The sequence below is a fragment of the Eptesicus fuscus genome, chromosome 21 (assembly GCF_027574615.1).
Source record: "Eptesicus fuscus isolate TK198812 chromosome 21, DD_ASM_mEF_20220401, whole genome shotgun sequence".
In the NCBI taxonomy this organism is placed as follows: Eukaryota; Metazoa; Chordata; class Mammalia; order Chiroptera; family Vespertilionidae; genus Eptesicus; species Eptesicus fuscus.
Window position 1 is genome coordinate 13,840,602 of NC_072493.1, and position 21,993 is coordinate 13,862,594.

Here is a 21,993-nt window from a genome sequence, read left to right on the forward strand (position 1 = left end):
GAGGACAGCATTCAGACTCTGAAGTGTATACCCTGAGGTATTTTCTGTAAATGATGGAGCAACCCAAAAAAGCAACTCCTAAAGGTCAGAGGAATCATAAAAGAATGCTTAGGCAAAGTTGTAGCCATTGCATTTTCTGATAGAGATATATTTGTACATATTGTAAATATATTCTGATAGATGATCTGTTTAAAATCATTCCAGGTCTGACTGCTCTGACGCTAACTTGCTGACTGTGGTTGAATTCCAGAGAGCACGTCTGATTGGCCTGATTGCCACTGTCTCTATTTGGGTGGGGCTTCCCCAGGCAGGCCAAGTTAGAGATGCTTGACCAGCCGCTGGGTAGGCTGCCCTTGGGTCTTTTCCTGTGACATGACTCTTACTCTCTCCATCACAGCCTTTGCTTCAGCCCCTTCCAAATTTCCCGGTCTCCTCCTAGGTCCACTGCCCTGCCAGGATCTATTCTGCCTCATCACCATCACTCACAGACCTCCTTCCATCTGAACACCTTACCACTTACCTGACTCCCTCCCCACTTTATTCAGAAACACCAGAGAAGCTTCCCATGTTTCTATTAGTTGTGTTCCAGCCACACATCTGGTGAAGTGTCTTTCGGAAATCTGGTACTGTATGAGGCTTACAAAGCTCCTTTATGTCAGGGAGCACAGTCTAAGTCATATATAAATTGATCTGTAATATAAATATCATATTTTTAATTTGAATGCTATTTTCCAAAATGGAAGAAAATTACTTTCTGATTTTAAAAGTATTGTGTCTGTTGTTTAAAACAAATCAGACTACTATAGGAAAAAAATGAAAAAATTAAAAATCACCACTATTCTCATTAGCTAGAGAGAACTTCCATTAACAGGTATATGTTGTTTTAGATTTTGTTCCTGTGTGTTCATACTTGTAAAAATGGGATATTATACATTGGGTATGGCCCAAGTGGTTTTTTAAAATTTAGTTATAAATAGATTTACATTATTGCTTTTAAGAACTTTTCATGGAAGTACAAAATACATACAGAAAAGTGCACAAACCTTAAGCATACAGCTAACATCTCAACACTATGCCTCATTATGCTTTAAATCGGGGGGGAAACGTCCGGCCCAAGGGCCATGCACTAGTAAGCCCATGGAAGCATCTGGTCTGGCCCTGGCAGAGCATTAGGGGTGAGTTAATTAAATGTTCGACCAAACATAGCCAGCTCATTTTTAAGTTGATAATTTTGTGTGGCCAGAGAATGATGTTAAAATATCCAAATGGCCCTTGGCAGGAAAAGGTTTCCCACCCCAGCTTTATTTTTTTATATTTATTTTTAAAAGATATTTTTATTGATTTCAGAGAGGAAGGGGAGTGGGGGAGAGAGAGAGAGATCCATGATGAGAGATAATCATTGATTGGCTGCCTCCTGCATGCCCCCTACTGGGTATTGAGCCTGAAACCTGGGCATGTGCCTTGACTGGGAATTGAGCCGTGACCTCCTGGTTCCTGGGTCAGTGTTCAACTACTGAGCTATGCTAGCTGGGTGGGGATGCTCTCCAATTGGCCTGTCTGGTAGCCCACCCTGTCTTGCTTTTGTTTTGGTTGCCATTTTGGAAATTGATCCGTTTCTTTCTTTAGAATATTTTTGTTTTGTTTCATAACTGAGTGATAAAATTGAAGGCTTTTATTCTATATTTTGAATCTGGAAAAACAGCATTTAAAAGCTAATTTGGAATTTGTCAAATCTTGGTTTTGAATTAAACCAATAAGAAAAAAAAATTTATTAAGGGAGTGCATTTTCTTTCTGAGAGCATAAGAAAACCACCAGAAGTTTGAGCTATAGAAATTTGGGCATGTGCCAAGGATGTTGGTGGTCTCTACATGTGCTCTTTTTAAAATTAAAATACAGTAAAATGTACTTTTGGATATACAGTTCTGTGAGTTTTAACACATACATACATTTATGTAGCCACAACAATTAGGATACTGCATAGTCTCAACCCACAAAACTTCCTCATTCTCCTCCTTTGTAGTCACACCCAACCCTTGACAACTACTCATCTGTTCCCCATCACTATAGCTTTGTCTTTTCCAGGATGTTATATGAATGGAATCATAGAGTATGTAAACTTATGAGACTGTCTTTCACTCAGTGTAATGCATTTGAGATTCATTCGTGTCGTTTTTATCAATAGTTCATTCCTTTTCATTGCTGACTAGTTTTTCATTGTAGGTATGTACCGCAGTTTCTTTATTAATTTACCTGTTGTAGGACATTGGGGTTGTTTATAATTTTTGGTGATTATGAGTGGAATTGCTATAAATGTTCATGTACAGTTTTTGTGTGAACGTAAGTTTTTATTTCACTGGGGTTAATACCTAGAAGTGTAATTGTTGGGTCATGTGGTTACATGTATGTTTAACTATGTAAGAAGCTGCTAAATAGTTTCCAGGGTGGCTGTACTAATTTTCATTCTCACCAGCAGTATATAAGAGTCCTATTTGCTCTGCATCCTGGCAGGCACTTGGTATTACTGTGTCTCACCCTCCCCGCAATGTAATGCTTCGCATAGTGGTTCTAATTTGCATTTTCCTAAACAGCTAATGATGCCAAGCATCTTGTGCTTATTTGCCATCTATATAGTCTTTTTGGTAAAGAATCTGTTCGTCTTTTGACCATTTTTTAAAGAAAAGTGGACAGTTTGTTTTCTTACTGTTAAATTTTGAGAATTCTTTATATACTTTGGGCATAAGACCTTTGTCAGATACATGACTTGCAAATATTTAAGCTCAGTATTTGTCTTGTTTTTTTCAGTTTCTTAACAGTGTCTTTTGCATAACAAGTTTTTAGTTTTAATCAAATTAAATTTATCAATTTTCCTCCTGGATTATGCTTTTGGTGTCATATCGAAGAACTAATCTCTGGTCATGAAGGTTTTTTTTCTCATGACTTCTTCTTTTTGCAAGGCAAATATCTTGACTCCTGCAGGAAGGTGCAGTGCACCAGCAACAAGGCAGGCAAGCACAAAGAACGGGAATTCCGTTCTCCTTTTTATCCCTGACGAGTTACTGCACCGTACCCTCTCATGATTTCTCGTAAGAATTATAGTTTCATGTTTTATTTTTGGATCTATGACCCCTTTGAGTTAATCTTTATACAAGGTGAAAACTTTAGGTTGAGTTTCATATATTTGCCTATTGATGTGTAGTTGTCCCAACGCTATTTGTTGAAAAGACTATCTTTTCTTCATTAACTTGTCTTTTTACCTTTGGTGAGTTCTGAAATTTTAGCATTTCATTTAGAGCAGGTCTACTGACTATGAATTCTCCTAATATCCTTTTTTTTTGGAGAAATGTCTTTATTTCACATTTATTCCTGAAGGTTAGTTTTGTTAAATACAGAGTTCTGGGTTGACAGTTTGTTTCTCAGCACTTTAAAAATGTTATTCCACTTTCTGGCCTCTATGGTTTCTGATATTAAATCAGCATCATTCAAATCATTGTTTTGTTATGTATAATGCGTAACTTTTATGTTTGCTTTTAGGACTTTTTCTTCTTTAGTTTCCATGGTTTGATTATGATGCATCTGGGCATAGATTTCTTTGAGTTTTTTCTGTTTGGGGTTTGCTGAGCTTCTTGAATCTTAAATTTATGTCTTTTGCCAAATTTGGGAAGTTGTCTCTTATTATTTCTTCAAATACTTTTTTTATGTTTCATGCTCTTTTTCCTCTACTTTTGGAATTCCAATCACAAACAGTAGACCTTTTTGTGCTTGAGTCTAAGCTGGGGAATTTTAGAGAAAAAAAAGAAAAGAAAGAAACTGACCGCTGGTTCAGTGTACTTTGAATTCTGATTTCCCTGATCTGTCTACTGCTGTTTATTTCTCAGAGTCATGTAATAGTTGCTTCATACATTGTTTCCAGATTTATAGCAGCATTTAGTGGGATGGACAGGGTGGGATGTATTTAACTGGGATTACAAAATTGTGATATTTGGAAGCTTTCTAATTTGTTTTTATTGCCTGCAGCAAATAAGCTGTTAGCTTGCAGGCTGCTGGGGCCCTGGTCTGCTTAGGCTGAGTTGTTTTTGTTTTGAAAGTAAGGGAATATTTAAAATATTACTCTGGATATTGCTGGCATGTGCAGGGAATCATAAAAATATTTATTTTAATAAGGTTTGGATTTAATAACTTAATGAACAGACTTTTGCCTGCATATGTGAAAGTGGAGTGTCCTACATAAGGAAAGGTTTGTGACCACTCAGTTCAGCTCCTACCACCAAAATTTAAGTCTTGCCGAAACCGGTTTGGCTCAGTGGATAGAGCGTCGGCCTGCGGACTCAAGGGTCCCAGGTTCGATTCCGGTCAAGGGCATGTACCTTGGTTGCGGGCACATCCCCAGTGGGGGGTGTGCAGGAGGCAGCTGATCGGTGTTTCTAACTCTCTATCCCTCTCTCTTCCTCTCTGTAAAAAGTCAATAAAATATATTAAAAAAAAATTTAAGTCTTTTACTTCATTCTTTACTGACAAACATTTAGCTTCAGCATGACTGATGTCACCTAAAACCTGTTGACTGCCCTCCTCTATTCTGTATTTCTGTAGCTGAATCTTTGAACCTTAAATGTTTGCCTGTTTGAATCAATTCATGGCATCACCTGGCTTTCTATACTGTTGGGATAATTTTGAAGGTTCTCTTACATAGTAGCAATTCCAAGTCTCTTATCCATAAACATGGCAAATGATAAGCCAGCCCAAATAATTGCTAGAAACTTATGTGGGCAGGGGCCATCCCAAAGGTCCTTCACCTGAACCGTGTTCTAGGCTGACATGAAACATTAATTATCACCCTTTGGGTAGTGTGCAGTTACCTGGGGGTATGGTTTAATGGTCACTTATTAGATGCCTATTCATTCCCCATTGATTGGTCAGTCATTGACCAGCTCTTTTACTGAGTGCCTATTGTGGGAGGAGGGGATAGAGCAGGAAACCAGATAAACGTGATTCCCGAGACAGGTGCCACGTTGCAGTAAACCGGAGTAAACATGGGAAAAGGCGTGTGTGGGCACTTCCTCACGCAGCTCAGTTTGCAGGAGAGGCTAAAGCTACCGAGAGAATGAGACTACGGCAGCTTGTGTTAAGTGCGCGGAAGAAATGGAGGCAAAGCCTGGAGGGAGAAAGGCTAATGGTGGAGGCTTCCTACAAGAAGCTGCATTAATCTTCTCACCTGCTTGTTTTAAAATTACTTTTAAAAGAAATCACACAAGTAATACTACTTTATTTTTGAGGAAAAATTAGAAAAGACCCGTAAGTTAAAAGAAGAAAACAAATTTCCTGGAATCTTATTAATCAGAGGTGAGTATCGTTCACAGTGTGCATAACACTTTTGTGTGTGTGTTTATTAACATGTGGACACATGGGTGTGTATACATACACACGATACAAATGAATAGTTGTATAACAACTATTTTATGTATGCCTTATCAGTTGTCTTTACAGCATTTTCTTTTTCTTATTTTAAATTTACATACAGTGAATTTTACTTTTCATAGTGTACATTTCTGTGAGTTTTGACAAATATGTACCACCACAGTCAGATAGTTCCATCAGCCCTCAAAATGTCTCATTCTACGCTTTTTTGCCAACTCCTCTCTCTATGGCTACTCAACCCCTGGCAATTAGTGATTTTGTTTCCATCTCTATAATTTTGCCTTTTCCAGAATGTCACATTAATAGAATTACAAAGTATGTAGCCTTTTAAGTCTGGCTTTTATTTTCTCACTTAGCATGATGCATTTGAGAAATTGTTCCATGTTGCTGTGTGTCCCCCTGGAACGCCTGAATCAGTAGCTTAACAGCCATTGGCTTAGATCAGTGGTTCTCACTGGAGGTGGGAGGAGATTTTGTCTCCCCTCCCTCCCTCCCCCCCAGGGGGGTAGAGACCAGACATTTTTGGTTGCTATCACAGGAGCTGAGTCAAGTACTGGTACTTAGTGGGTAGAGGCCAGGGATGCTGCTAAACATCATAAGATGAGCCCTTGCTGGGTGGCTCATTGTTTGGACTATCGTCCCATACACCAAAAGGCTGCTGGTTTGATACCCAGTTGGGCAGAACGTTTCTCTCTCACATTGATGTTTCTCTCTCTCCTCCCCTCTCTCTTCTTTCCTCTCTCTAAAATCAATAAAAACATATCTGGGTAGGAATTAAAAATAAAATAGCCCTGGCTGGTGTTTCTCAGTGACTAGAGTGTTGACCCATACACCGAAGGGTCATGTGTTCGATTCCCAGTGGAGGGCACATACCTGGGTTGCAGGTTTGATCCTGGCCCAGTCAGGGCACATGCGGGAGGCAACCAATTGATGTGTTGCTCTCACATCAATATTTTTTCTCCTACTCTCCCTCTATCCCTTCCTCTCTCTCTAAAAATCAATAGAAAAAATATCCCTCCCCCACCAAAAAACAACAACAACAACATCAAAAAAAAACCAAAACCATTGTAAGATGCATAGGATAACCCCCACCACAAAAAAACTATGTGGTCCAAAATGTCCATAGTCCTGATTGTGAGAAACCTTGATCTGAGTAAGTGTTGGTATCAGAATTTTGAAAAGATCCCCATATGAATCAAGTATGTGAACCACTGATGTAGACTAAGAGCCACAGGAAATCAGAGAGAGGTAAGAGTGATTTGGGCTGAAGAAAAAGCCAGAGAAAGCTTTAGTGGGGGATGGCATGAATGGGAATTAGAAGGATGGTTTTGATAAGTGGATAAACAGAAAAAGAATATTGTTAGGTTGAGTCTAGCAAAGTTAACATCTTCTAGTTTTCAGATGGATTGAGAATCTCTGGCCTAGGTCCATTACAAAGTGGTGATTTTCTAATTCTGTCCTTCCTTCTGTATTTTAGCTGGAATTCTGTAAGGCACTTTTCCTCATCATCCACTTGATTACTCTGAAATACAGTTTGTACAGGAAAGGCAAGGTACATGCTTGATACTTTTCCTTTATTTGTCACTTTTCCTAATTACAAGCTGATGCTTTAGTAACCTTCAAAGACGAACAATTGGGCTTTCCCCTTTATAATATCAGTGCTTCTCCCCTGTCAGTTTTTTGTGCTCATTTTAAAAAGACTTCTTATTTTGAAATAATTTCAGACTTACACAAAGGTGGGAAAATATTATAAAATAATATATACTTTCACCTAGACTCTCGTGTAAATGTATATTTATCTAATATATATCTTCTTAATCCTCACCCAAGGATATGTTTTTATTGATTTTAGAGAGAGAGGAAAGGAGAGAGAAGGAGAAAGAGAAACATTGATGTGAGAGAAAAACATCAACTGCTCTAGTATGTGCCCTGACCAGGGATTGAACCCGCAACCTTTTGGTGTATGGAATGACCCTCCAGCCAACGGAGCTACCTGGCCAGGGCTATTTATCTAATATTTTAAGCCTTTTGGGAGTACATTGCAGACTTGGTGCTTCTTTATCCCTAAATCAGGAAATTAACATTGATACAATACTATAGCTAAACTATAGACTCCATTCATATTTCCTTTATAGTTCAAGAAAATCCTGGGTCATGTGTTCCGTTCAGTTGTCACGTCTCTTTAATCTCCTTGAGTCTGGAATAGTCTCTCAGCCTTTGTGTTTTATGTCATTGGCATTTTGGAACTAGACAGGTTAGTTATTTTGTAGACTATCCCTGAATTTGGGTTTTTCTGACGTTTTTTCCTGTTTAGATTCTGGTTATTTTGTGGTATTGTCAGGGACACCACAGAAATGATATTGTATTCTTTTAAAAAAATGTTTAAAATATTTTTATTGATTTCAGAGGTGAAGGGAGAGGGAGAGAGAGCGATAGAAACATCAAAGATGAGAGAGAATCATCGATTGGCTGCCTCCTGCACACCACTTACTGGGGATTGAGCCTGCAACCTGGGCATGTGCCCTGAACAGGAATCAAACTGTGACCTCCCAGTCCATAGGTCCATTGGTCGACGCTCAAACGTTGAGCCACACCAGCCGGGCTGACTATGTATTCTTTTCACTGCATCATATCAGAAGGAAATGATAGAGGTTTGTCCCATTGCTGATGGTCTTAACTTGGTTAAAGTGATGTCTGCCAGGCTTCTCCCCCATCAGCTTACTTTTCCCTCACACCCCCTCCCCCGCCGTGAAATTAAAATTAGCAAGTGTATTTGTGAGGAGATACTTATAAACTCTGTAAATAGGTTGTAGTCCTGACTCAACCCCAGTAGTCCTTGGTCATGTCCTTGCCTTCTGATATGCTTATCGGAATGTCCTGTCCCAGACCTGGAACCTGTCATTTCTGCTAGAAGTTCTTGTTCTTGTTCAGCCTGGGCACTAGAGAGGGGCGTCCGGATCAGAGGAGTCTGTGCTGGGAAAGCAGCATGACACAGCCTGGGGAGCAGTGAGGAGAGGCAGGACAGGAAGGGAGCAATGGAGGTCAAGGTGGGAGGGGGCTGATTAGCAGTGCCCAGTGTTGTAAAGGGTTCAGGGACTGGGTTTGAACCCCAACTCAGCTACTGATGAGACTTTGTAATCTTGTATTGGTTGCTTAACATCTTTCCCTCATTTTTGTCAATAGGATGGTGATTAAAAACCATGTGCTTCTTGGGGTGATAAAAATATTCACAATGGTGATGGCTGCATATCTTTGAATATACTAAAAACCATTGAATTATACACTTTAAATGGGTGAATTTTATGGTGTGTGAATTATATCTCAATTAAAAACAAGCAAACCAACTGTGTTTCTCACAGGATGGAATGGCGATTAAATGAGAGAATGCTTGTGGCAGTGCCTAGCACAGCATTTGACCCACAGTAGGACTTGGCAAAGGTTAAGTTCCTTAGGAGGACCAGAGGGTCACATTGTAGGGACCACTGTTTTTATTGTCTCTAGAGCTGGGGATACGTTTACAAAGACTGTGCTGATTTTGTGTAGTAAGGTAGGGAGGAAGGAACCTGAATCCGCAAGTCCTTGACTCTGTGGCAAGGCCCTGGGGGTCCCAGGTTTGGCCACTTAAGGAGGCTCTTCTCCTGGACCCGCCCCCAGCCCCCCCCCCGCCCCGCCCCCGGCTCAGTTGGATGATGCGGAGGTGCTGGGGGCTGTTAGGGTCCACGGGTCTCATGGCTGAGCTGGGTTTTCCAGGTGGGTCTCCTCCTGGCCTCTTTGAATTTATGGTTCATTATTTTAGCCTAAATTAATCTTTAGAAAAAAGCTACTCTTGGTCTTGTTTCTCACTCAGTGAGAAGAGCAGTGCTCTTTCCCATTCGGTTAAGGTGGTTTGTCAGAGATGTTAGGTGGGGAAGCGCCCAAGAATTAAAGCAGAGAGGAAGGGAAGGGGAAGAGTTTGCTTTGGATCACGTGGGGATGTGACGCTGCTCCCTGGGATTTCGGCTTTATCCATGAAGCCAGGACGCGGGGGGGGGGGGGGGGGGGGGGGGGGGGGGCGGGGGGGCGAACAGAAAACGCGAGTGCCAGCAGGAGGTAAACATCTTCAGCTGTGTCTGGTTTGAAGCAGCTTGTGTCCTGTGTCCTCCTCATGTGCTTCATTAGTCATGTAAATGGTCTGAAATGTAACTTTTTGGGCAGGGTGGCATTTGCAGTAAAATGTTGTGGGTATTCTTTTGGCAAGAAAGATGCTGACCGTCCTGTGATTTTCTGAAATCATGTGCAATTATATCATCAAACCACATAATAAGATTTTCTGGTCTTTTTTTAAAAAACAAGAAAATACTTTGCACTTCACTGAGTAACACTGTCTGAGTGCTCTAGGTAGTTGGCTGTCCAAGCCTATTTTAATTTGTCTGAGACGGTGATCTGCTCTGGTGAGCCATTGTTGACAAGTTATCCATGGGTTTAATCTGTGTGCATTCATGCTCGCTGCTCTGTCAGTATAATAATTTATGTTAAAGGTGCGAGTCTTGCCAAAAATGAAATTGAAATACAGTCTCCTGAGTTCAGCTCTTAACTTATGTATGGCTTTAGGATTCCAAAATAGCAAAATTATTTACACAGTAGAACCCAGCTTGAAAAATGTGTCAGGAGTACTAGTTGAGTAGGTCTTGTGACGTGGGCCAAACTCAGACCAAACCAAGCCCACAGCTTCCTGGAGCCGAAAGCAGGAGTCCTGGCCCTCAGTCCTCAAATGAAACAAAGCCTTCAGGGTTTGAAGTAAGCACAGCTTGGGGTGTGGCTGGTTGGACTGGTGACAGACCTGCCACTGCCCTGGTCCTCTCAGCCACTTCTTTTCTTCTGTCCCCCCTAAACCCTTGGCAGCCTCCCCCTTTTTGTCCTAATGTCTCCCTTTCTTCTCAACAACAAGGAACGCACTTGCCTGTGCCCCCGGCTCCTTTGCTTAACTAATCCTGCTGCCTAGGTAGTGCTCCCTGCCAGCCTGGGTGCCTGGGCACCCGAGGGCATTCTTGCCCTTCCAGAGCAGGTGGTTTTCTTTTCATTTTCTGCATCTCACAAATCCATAGCTTGGACACTATTTATTTAGCTGCAGAAAAACAATGGAACCAGAGATCAAATGCAAATACATTGATTGCAGGTTAAACCATTTATACCTGCATTTAGCGCTTTTGATTTGGAACCAAATAGTATTTGCTTATTGTTTATTGTCTTGGGGGACAGGAGGATAATATTTTAAATCTACCTTCCTCATGGGATGTCCTCCCTTGAGGGGAGCAGCTCTCGGATTATTTTTCTTAGAAAAATGCAGTAGTAGTTAGAGCCCTTTGAGAATGGGTAATCAGATTGTGTGCTTTGTCAGAGACCCTCATGGCACTGGCTCCCTGAGTCCTAGGTTGTGTTCCTTGAGAGAAGTCATGTAGTGATGCTTTTTCCTTTAGGCAAGTGTGTGTGGAAGGAACAGACCCTGGATAAGTTATATGTTAGTCATCTGGTGTACAAGAACGAGGTATGGGGAGGAACTAGCTTTGGGCCCTGGGCCAAACCTTCTGGGCTACACGATGGAGATGCCACCTGCTTCCTCAGTGGGTGTGAACATCAGAGATAAAGAATGGACTGTGCCCAGTACAGAGCCTGAGAGCATCCTTACATTATTGATGCTCCTCTAAATGCAAGGCATTGTAATTCCGCGGTGCCTTGCAGTGCACAGCTAGCTATTTGAGCTCCTTCGGCAGACCATACAACATGGCCTGCGAGCTTATGTTTTAAGTGACCTGTCATTTAATAGACATGTCCATATTAGAGCAGCTTAAACCCCTGGCTTCGGGACTCAGATAGATGGTGGGGAAGGCCGTGTACCTCTTCGGTGGTTCTAACTCCAGGATCCTGTCTTAGCATCAGCTGTGCGTTGAGAATGGAGCTGGTTTCTGAAGTGCAGTCACTTCCTCACCCCTCCTCTGCCCTCTCTGAGTTCTCTGTTCTGCACATCATGAGGTCTTTCAGCAAAAGCAGCAATTTAACAACTTGCCTTTGGGTCTTTGTGGCTCAATAGAAGCTACGTCTCATCTTTCAAATATTTTTTCCCCCAGTGTTGGTGGAAAGAGAGACACTTTAATTTTGAATGTGCTAGAGTTGATTAGGACTTGATTTGATACTGAAGATACTTTGGATCCTGCTGTGAGTGTGTGTGTGTGTGTGTGTGTGTGTGTGTGTGTGTGTGTGTTCATCACTTAATTAACAAGGTCCTCAGGGTCCTCAGTAGTTGCTACCCTGCTGGGTAAATGAGCTTCTGTTTTTCACTCTGTGCATTTACATTGTGCATGACCTGAGCCCTGACAAAGTTGAGTACTGACGGGCACATGGCTTTTTTTGTTTCCCAAACGGTTTTTCCTCCCAACACTGTGATGTATTGTTGACAGGTACGCTGAAAGAAAAGAAAAATTTCTGTGTTCAGGTAACATAATCTACACATCCAATAAAGGCAAACAGGTTATGTACTGTGAGGCCTTTTAGAACTGGTAATTTGCTGATGTACCCCAAGGCCAGGGATACAGGTAGGATTTTGTCTAACCTGTGAAGAGGTCTTCATGGATATTAGGGACATGGGCTATGTTTACTTCCTGGGGGTCCTTCCCATCACATTAGTGAGAGTAACCGTGGCCTTTTTATCATGTGCCTGCCTTCGGCTGTTCTGTGCCCACTTCCTGCCCTTCCAGGAAGTAGGATTGTGGGCCATCAGGGAGGCTTTAGGAATGATGAGTTCTTCTGATAAAGGGACCAGCTTGGACTTGCAGCGTGACTTTCATTTTCCATTTAAAGTTTTTGTCATTGAAAAATATTCTTGAGTAGCTTCAAAACAAATAAGAATTGATTCTTAGAGTGCACTGACATTTAATTCATAATAAATCTGGATGTTTCCAAAGTGTTTATACATATGATATTTAACTTTTAAAATAAAAATACACATTTATTGTAGAAATTTTGAAAAATAAAAGAATCCTGTATTTTTTAAAAGTCTATTTATGATCCTAACCACATAGATGGATATTGAAATTCTGATTGTTTTGTTTGTTTTAAAAGAGTTTAAGTAACGTAGTTAATATCTTTACCCTGACAATCTGGTAAGAGCTTATCAATAAAACCATTTGAATCCGGTGTCTTTAAGAGTGAGGGGGGTGGTAACATATTCATCCTGTAAATTTGTAGTTTTGTATTAGATACCCAGGGCATGTGCAAATTAAACATTATGCCTTTCTCGTCACCATGAACTGGATTATGCTTAGTAACAAACTTGAAATCTCAAGGTTTAACACAAGGGAGGTTTCCTTCTACTCATGTTACAGTCTCTCAGGTCCTTGGTAAGCAGGTTGCCCGTCAGCCTCACACAGAGCCACCCCCCACCCCCCCACCTGGAACATTGCTGGCTGCGGGGAGGGGGGACTGACGGGGGGTGGGGGGAGATGAGGGAGCGTGGTGAAACTGTTCATGGTTCCTAAAGGCTGCTGCCAGAAGTAACAGATGTCTCATCGACTCACCTTTCGTTGCCTAAACTCAGAAGTAGATCAGGTTTAGAGACACAGATGATTTGGAGGCCCACTTTAAGGAAGAAGATACAAAATTAAATATATAAAGGTACAGTAGTGAATATTTAGAATGAGAAACACATTAAATTACAAATTTAAAAAGTGTTCCCTTTCTATTTTTGCCTCCACTAAGATGGATCATTTTTGAACTTGAGTATGGTCACTTAATTCTGAAAAAGTATATAAAATTAATCTGAAATGTACTAGTAGATGTATGTCTGAGCAATTCAGATTTTAGATTGCCACTGCATTGTATCACGCATCATCATTTTATGATCAATATGCTCTTACACTGCATACACTGACTTTCTGATGAATACGTGTAGGAGGTTGTCACTGGAACATTAGTTTCTTTAGGCTGTTTCAATGCGTTGGAGGCAATTTTATGTGTCATTGATTTGGGATTGTCGGACCTTGTCAATTCAAGATTTGTCAGATATGTCACGATGTGAACTGACAGATTGGGAGGCATGAACTGTAATCTCCTACACACGTACTCGCTCTTTGTAGTACTGCCACAGATTTCTGCCCTACAGACCCTGGAATTCTAATAAATTTTATTTCATGTGATTCCCAACAAAAAGGGAGACAATGTTGAATGTGTTTATAATTGCATTACTGCATTATTGAATATATTCCCGATAGGGCACAACTTCCATTTAGATACCAATGAAACCACAATTGTCCACTTGTAGTATCTTGCATTTGATGATCTGAAGAATTCTCCACAGATTAGCTTCTGGCTCCATATGTTTCAAACCCTGTTTCTCCTTCACTACCGACATACTTCTGTGGCATTGTAGGACCCACTTATCTTGTGAATTTTAGGGCCTGTTTCTTCATTATGATGTCAGATCAAAGCATATCTGGAAGCCATTCTTACAGTGGGAAAGCTATAGTAACCATATGCATGAAAGTGAAAGCTAAACCCCAATTTAACGTATCCCTCACTCAACTTTTAATTTGCTGAATCCCCAAAATGCTTATTCTGTTCCATCACCACCTGGCAAAAGGAGTTGAGATAGTCAAGAAGTTGGAGTGCTAAGTGCTGAGTTCAGAAGTTCTGAAGCTTCATTCATCATCTTGAGGATAAATCTGCCTTGGGAAAATCTCATAGCACAAACCCAACCCCACTATATGCCTGCCACTATGTATTGGTGAGTGATACTGTTCATTACAAAAGCCTCCAGAAAGGTCCTGACAGTTGATACAACATGGACTAGAAAATTTTTAAATGTTTTATAGTAACTTAATCAGCCAACCCCCATCCCTCCCTTCCTACTTTTTGATGCTGCCAATCATACTTAGCCACAATTGTAGAAATCTGACAGCTTTTTAATATCAATTTATGTGTCAGCTATTTTTTGTATGCTTTTTAATTTATTTTTTTTAGAGAGAGAGGAAGAGGGAGAGAGAGATAAAACATTGATGAGAGAGAAACATCGATTGGCTGCCTCCTGCACGCCCCCTACTGGGGTGTTAGCCCACAATCCGGGCATGTGCCCTGACCAGAATCAAACCAGCAACCTCCTGGTGCATGGAATGATGCTCAACCAGCTGAGCCAGGGCTTAATTTTTAAAAACCTCTTCTTTAGAATATGAACTAAGGAGCAGGGAATTTTATGTTTTGTTCACTGCTATATTAAATGGTCTATTAGATTTGCATGTTCTTGAAACCATTTTTATTTTAATATTTAAGAATGTAGGTGTTACCTTCCCACACAAATATGGTTGAAGTTAGCATACCAGAAACATTTGTAACTCATCAGTATAGTGTGTTATTTCTTGCCCAAGATTGCTAGATCCAATTACAGGGGTAAAAAAAGTTTAGGAGTTTCCCTTATATGAACTATTTCTTTGTGAATTGCCTGCAAGTCAGGCATGTAATTCAGGTGGAGAATTAAAGTCTATGGTTCTGTAGATAATAAGGAGCCATTAGGAGAAGCACAAAGTATGTGCTTAAACACCCATATCTTTGATTTGCTGATTATAATAGAAACTAGAGGCCCGGTGCACGAAATTCATGCACGGGGGTGTGTGTGTCCCTCAGCTCAGCCTGCACCCTCTCTAATATGGGACCCCTTGAGGGATGTCCGATCCTACTGGACAGTCGGACATCCTGCTCACAATCCAGGACTGCTGGCTCCCAACCGCTTGCCTGCCTGCCTTCCTGATTGCCCCTAACTGCTTCTGCCTGCCAACCTGATCACCCCCTAACCACTCCCCTACCAGCCTTATTGATGCCTAACTGCTCCCCTGACAGCCTGTTTGCCCCTAACTGCCCTCCCCTGCAGGCCTGGTCACCCCTAACTGCCCTCCCCTGCAGGCCTGGGTCCACACCAACTGCCCTTCCCTGCAGGCTTGATCACCCCCAACTGCCCTCCCTTGCAGACCTGGTCCCTCCCAACTGCCCTCCCCTGCTGGCCATCTTGTGGCAGCCATCTTGTGTCCACATGGGGGCAGCCATCTTGTGTGTTGGAGTGATGGTCAATTTGCATATTAGGCTGTTATTAGATAGGACAGAGGCCTGGTGCACGGGTGGGGGCCAGCTGGTTTGCCTTGAAGGGTATCCCGGATCAGGGTGGGGGTTCTCTTGGGGTGTGGGGCGGCCTGGGTGAGGGGCCTGTGGTGGTTTGCAGGCCAGCCACGCCCCCTCGTGACCCAAGCGGAGGCTTTGGTATCTGGGATTTATTTATCTTCTATAATTGAAACTTTGAAGCCTTGAGCAGAGCCAAGCCTGCTTGCTCCGTGGCCGCAGCCATTTTTGTTGGGATTTATTTATCTTCTATAATTGAAACTTTGTAGCCTTGAGAGGAGGCCAAGGCAGGTCAGGGTGTGCGGAAAGCTTGGCTTCCTCCATTGCTGGGGAAATCCAAGCCTCCTGCTCTCTCCGTGGCTGCAGCCATCTTAGTTGGGTTAATTTGCATACTCGCTCCTGATTGGCTGGTGGGCATGGCTTATGGGTATAGCGGAGGTACGGTCCATTTGCATATTACTCTTTTATTAGATAGGATGTGAAAATACCACATACTGCTGGAAAAAGGTGTCTTTTTCTGTGAAAGTATTGGCAGTGGAAAAAGCACAGCTACCCTTCCTTTTCTGTAGGGATGCTAACAAGTACACCAGGAATTGTTTTATGGGTTTTTAGTGACTCCATGAGCCCCTAATTATTGACTGTGTGCAAATTATGTTGCTTAATATCTTGGGAGTAGAGAGAGATGGCCTGGCTGTATCATTAATCCTATATAATAAAAGGCTAATATGCAAATCGACTGAATGGCAGAATGACCGGTCACTATGATGTACACTGACCACCAGAGGGCAGATGCTCAACACAGGAGCTGCCCCCTGGTGGTCAGTGTGCTCCCACAGGGGGAGCATCCCTCAGCCAGAAGCCAGGCTCACAGCTGGCGAGTGCAGTGGCAGTGGCGGAAGCCTCTCCCGCCTCCATGGCAGCGCTAAGGATGTCCAACTGCTGGCTTAGGCCTTCTCCCTAAGCCGTCAGTCAGACATCCCCCAAGGGCTCCCGGACTGTGAGAGGGCGCAGGCCGTGCTGAGAGACCCCACCCCCAAGTGCACGAATTTCGTGCATCAGGCCACTAGTGCTAAGCATAAGAAAGGTAGAATTCAATCACAGAGGAGCAAACTTTCCTGAGAGAGAGTGGAATCAGATAATGTCTGGCAGGGAGGGACACAATCAGGGAAGGCACGGGGAGGAGGTGGCATTGAGTAGAGCATTGAAAAGCATGAGTATATCTACAGTAGGCGGAGAAGGGCCCCAGAACAGCATGTGCTTTCCATGCTTGAATCATCTGAGGATCCTGTCAAAAATGCAGATTCTGACTCTGTAGGTCAAGGAAGGGGGAAGTAGAGGTTCTGCTGATGTTGCCAGCTTGAAGGAGGCTTGAAGGACAGATCTGGAACCACCGAGCTGCCTCCTGTACGTCCTTGACCTTTGGGGTGAGGTCTAGACTGGAAACTGTTGTAGGCTTGACTTAAGGTAGGTTGTGAGGTGCTTGGTTAAAGAGGTGAAGTAGAGGCCAGGAGCTCATTCCAATCTGGTTTTAGGTGTGAGAACTCCACGCCTTTCTTTGATCACAGGACCATTAACTCAGCCTTTGATTGGGCTTCCTCCTTTTCCTGAATTCTTCCTTTCAAAGTTCACCTGGTAATTTCCATTGATATCTGTTTGACTTTCTGGTCTCCAATCTCTTGGGACATATTGCTAGACTGTAACTTTGATCCTTCAGAAAGAAATTGATTCTATTTTTGGTATATTTAACAATGGTTTTATCAACTTCCAGTCTGTCTTTTTGTGATCCAGTCGAATGATAAACTTTTAAAAACCATAGCTCATGAATTAACTAAATGGGCCTCCTTTTTAGAGTAGAGACTATAAATTAGAAACGTGTGTAGACAGTGTCCACTTACTCATGGCAGAGATAGAACTAAAAAAATCACAGAGACATTACTTTCTGCTTCTTCGCAAGGGCCACACCGCGACAGACTGGATTCAGTGTACTGTGGTGGGGCTTAGCTGTCCACACGAGGAATTTGATAACGGCTCTGTACCTTTACACCCTCATGGAAGCAATGAACCAGGTCATACTCCTGACATGATAACTGCCGTCCCCAGAGGGAAACTCTGTGGCTGCATAGGGTGGCGGTGGTGGGTTTTATTTAAATGTGGCAGGCACAGCCCAGCCGGCGTGGCTCAGTGGTTGAGCGCCCACCTATGAACCAGGAGGTCACGGTTCTATTCCCGGTCAGGGCACATGCCCAGGTTGCGGGCTCAATCCCCAGTGTGGGGTTTTCAGGAGGCAGCTGATCAATGATTCTTTCTCATCATTGATGTTCCTATCTATCTCTCCCTCTCCCTTCCCTCTGAAATCAATAAAAATACATTAAAAATAAATAAATAAATGTGGCAGGCACATATGTCCCCGGATGTGTACTAAACCTACATACACATGTTATGTTTCCAATCTTCTTCCTAGATTTTGGCCCTGATTGCGTTCATCTGCATAGAGACCATCATGGAATGCTCCCCGTGTGAAGGCCTGTACTTTTTTGAGTTTGTGAGCTGCAGTGCGTTTGTGGTGACCGGAGTCTTGCTGATTCTGTTCAGTCTCAACCTTCACATGAGGATCCCCCAGATCAACTGGAACCTGACGGTGAGTACAAGTCACCACCCTCCGACTGTGAAAGGATCGGCTGCTGCTTGGCCCCAAGGGAGAGTGGGAACCTCTCCATGTTGTGCTTGGTTCCAGTTCATTGTGGTACTGAAATATTCCATTGCAATTCAACTGTGAAATGTTACATTTCTTTACTGAGTTGAATAAAACTATAACTTAAATGGAATCGTCACTAATGGCAGAAACATCCTAACAATTACTTTGACCTCTTTGAAGATGTCATTTCAATTTCATGATCTTCTGAGAAGATTAGTGATGTCGATATGTACAGAATATGGGAAAGAGACAATGGAATTAATGCATTTTTGCATATTTTTCACACCGGACCCAAAAGCCATTTATAAAAGAATTAATTCGGGAAGAATTGAAAATATGAATGAAAATGGCAATAACTTGCAAAGCCTTGGGATATTATTAAATTCAAAGCAACTGGGAGGACTGGAAGGAAGGTTTAGTGTTTGATCGGTCTTGAGTGGAAATGTGTCCTCTTCTCCCTGTGGTTTGGGTTCTTAACCCTGTTTGACAGCCTTACCCTCCAATCAGCATGGGAAGCTCCTGGCTGGTCACTCCCAGGCCCCTTTTCCTGGACTTGTGGGTCTTGTCTTTACTGTACTAAACGAGAGGAAACTTAATAGCATTTGGTTTTCTTGGTATTTCTTTGCAAGTAAGCATGTGACGGAGCTCAGAGGGAATCGGTGAGGGAAACGCAGGCAAGCAGTCAGCTGCCTCAGCCTTCTGTGCCCGTGGGAAGAGGACCCTGTGGGCCCCACAGCTTCTAAGAGGGCAGCAGAGGAGAGGAGGGCGCTGAGACCAGCTGCCTCGGGAGAGCGCCTCTCTCTTTGGCTGGTGCAGCACCATGGAAGTGTGGCCCGGGTGAGGGAGCTGGGGAGGAGGCCGGAGCTGGTCACCTTGCCTGGCAGGGCCACTCCCCTGTGGTCCTGTGGGGTGCCCAGAGGAGAGGTTCTTCCGACAGGATGCTCTCTGTGTTGTTCAGACTCTTTTAGGAGGAAAAATAAGAGCAGAGCTGAACCAGAAAAGTTAAAGACATTGAAGACTGAGTTGGTTTTGTCTCAGCATTGAACACTGAGAAAAATGTGATATAAATTTAAACTCTAAAACCTCAAGATAGTGGAGGCATTTTGTCTGAGTTTTTATGACAGGTTTTAATGTCTCAACTATTTTTAAGATTAAGTTTGTGTTATCTGTAGGAAAATGCTTACAGAGTTGTGATCTAAATTGATAGCGTAGTAGACAGATAGCAAAGAGAACCTCATAAACCTCCCCCAAACAAAATGCAGGCTCTGTGGGTTTTGTTGTTGTTTTGTTTTAGATGTTAGTTTTTATGTGTAGGCCTCTGATGTTATAAATATTAGCTTGTTCAAATTTGTTTTGAACACTGTGCAAATCAAACCTATTTGTGGGCCAGATATGGCCAATAGGCCTGGAGTTAGCACCCTCTAGTCCAGATCCCCTTGATCTGTTATTGGAGTTACTTGGGCTCACACCTGTACTCACTACTATGTTACTGGAGGAGGGACTCGAAAACATGGTATGTGAGGGTGACCTTCCTTTGCTTCTGTTAGCGTAGGAGGGCTGCAGCCGGGTGTTTCAGGGGCCAAACAGGAAACATGGAGTGGCTGCTTATGAGACAGCAGGGAGTGGGGACAGCTGTGGCAAATTGGAAAACATGCATCTTATAGAGTACATATCCCATTAAAAGTATTTTATTTTATTATTTTATTTAATATATTTTTTTATTGATTTCAGAGAGGAAGGGAGAAAGAGAGATAGAAACATCAGTGATGAGAGTGAATCATTGACTGGCTGCCTCCTGCACACCCCCTACTGGGGATCGAGCCTGCAACCTGGGCATGTGCCCTTGCCTGGAATCAAACCTGGGACCCTTCAGTCCTCAGGCTGACGCTCTATCCACTGAGTCAAACTAGCCAGGGTCCATTAAAAGTATTTTTTAAAAATTAAGTACCAATGTTGACTAATATCCGCCCCCCCCCCCCAATCCACAGCTGAGGGCATGCCTAGGGGTGCCCCCTAGCATAAGTAGAACAACGCACATTAAGAGCCTTGGTTTTGTTTCATGGCCAAGGAGCTCAAGCAGCAGGTGCCGACTAACTTTTGCAGTACTCTAGTTTTAAGCTTTTTAAACTGTGCAAGTGATAAGTGGTTGTTATAGAAAAACTGGACGATATAGATATTAAAATAGAATAAATAAAATCATGTGATCACGCAAGAGAAATAAAAACATGTCTACAGAAAAGCTTCCACATGCCAGGATGATTTGAATGAGTTTTTAAGAGACAACAATGGAACCCTAAGTGGTAATTAGTGTGCATGTCCTCGATAGGCTAGCAGTTTGCGTTTCTGTAATAAGTCATTGAGAAATGGTGACGTGGGTTTTGCCGTGTGGTTTATCCAGTAGCATCATCCACAGTTATGGTGTTTGCCTTCCTTTGTACAACCAACACCCCCGAGGCCATTGAGATGAAACTATGGAGCCAGCACAGAGGCTGGGTATTGTTCTTGTTTCGAAAGTTCTTCAGTGGCTTTCAGGGCAAAGCATGAGATGCTTCTTTTCAAGTGATTTTGTTTATCTTTTTCTTTAGGATTTGGTCAACACTGGACTCAGCACTTTCTTTTTCTTTATTGCTTCCATTGTGCTGGCTGCTTTAAACCACAAAGCCGGAGCAGAAATTGCTGCCGTGGTAGGTGAACTCAGGTGGTTAAAACATGGGCTGATGTGTATACTTCTTGTCACTTGCTGTCCTCTGTCCCCTTATATATGTCCTACTCATTGTCCTTTAGCTTTTTCTTTGCTAATGAAATTGTTATTGGGCCAATGGAGGTCCCAGTCCCTTCAGTGCTATGGTTCTCAAAGTGTGCTTCCCGGAACAGCAGCCTCAGCATCGCCCAGGAACTCGTTAGAAATGCCATTCTCAGGCTCCCCCAGAGCCGCAGAATCAGAAATGTGTTTTAACCCGCCTCCAGCTGACTCAGGGGCGCACTCCAGTTTGAGAACCACTGCTCTAGTCTGTTTCCAACAGGACCCTGGATGTCTGTCTGTTAGTGGTGTTGCTTTTTCCAGCCTACGGGTCTTAATGATGTGGAGGTCTTAATGAAGAGCACAGTCTTGACACCACTTAGTAGTCAGATGACATTTTTGCTCTTCAGGGTAGAATGCCATGGGGGGTGGGGTGGGAAGCAGATAATGTAAGATTGTCTCTGTGCTCTGCATTTCTGTATTCTGTATTTACCAAGAATATGTAGCATTTTGTAATGGGGGGATTAAAAGGTTCATGAAAAATATTAAACGAGCTGCTCTCCCAGGTGTCACTCAGTAGATGCATCAGTCGTTGTTAACTAAGCCAAACCTGCTGCTTCTCACCCCGGAGCTGCCTCGGTGACAGGCAGCTGGAGAGCAGGTGGGGGTTTGAGGGCTGTGCTTTGGAATATCAGGCCTTTTGGCTTGAGTTGGGCTCACACATGAGCCCCTGGTTTTCTGTGTGCATGGGATTTTGTGTACATGTATTTTCTCATCTGGGACCAGTGACCATGAAGGTGCTGTAAAGGAGGCATTTTAAAAATTTTAATTGATTTTAAATATGTTTTTATTGATTTCAGGGAGAGGGAGAGGTAGAAACATTAATGATGAGAGAGAATCATTGATCAGCTGCCTCCTGCACACCTTCTACTGGGAATCGAGCCCGCAACCCAGGCATATACCCTGACTGAGATTCGAACCATGACCTCCTGGTTCATAGGTCGACGCTCA

At 42.7% G+C, this 21,993-nt stretch overlaps 1 protein-coding gene across 3 annotated transcripts in view; it reads left to right on the forward strand.

The window, feature by feature from the left end:
• CMTM4 (CKLF like MARVEL transmembrane domain containing 4) overlaps window positions 1–21,993 on the forward strand; it is a 43,652-nt gene that overhangs the window by 21,101 nt on the left and 558 nt on the right. For 2 of the 3 annotated variants that reach the window (XM_028143069.2, XM_054710388.1), the window contains exons 2-3: window positions 18,009–18,185; window positions 20,828–20,926. In XM_028143069.2, the coding sequence (XP_027998870.2) occupies window positions 18,009–18,185; window positions 20,828–20,926 (276 nt within the window). The remainder of the gene's footprint in view (window positions 1–18,008; window positions 18,186–20,827; window positions 20,927–21,993) is intronic. The other variant, XM_054710389.1, reaches the window with a different exon arrangement.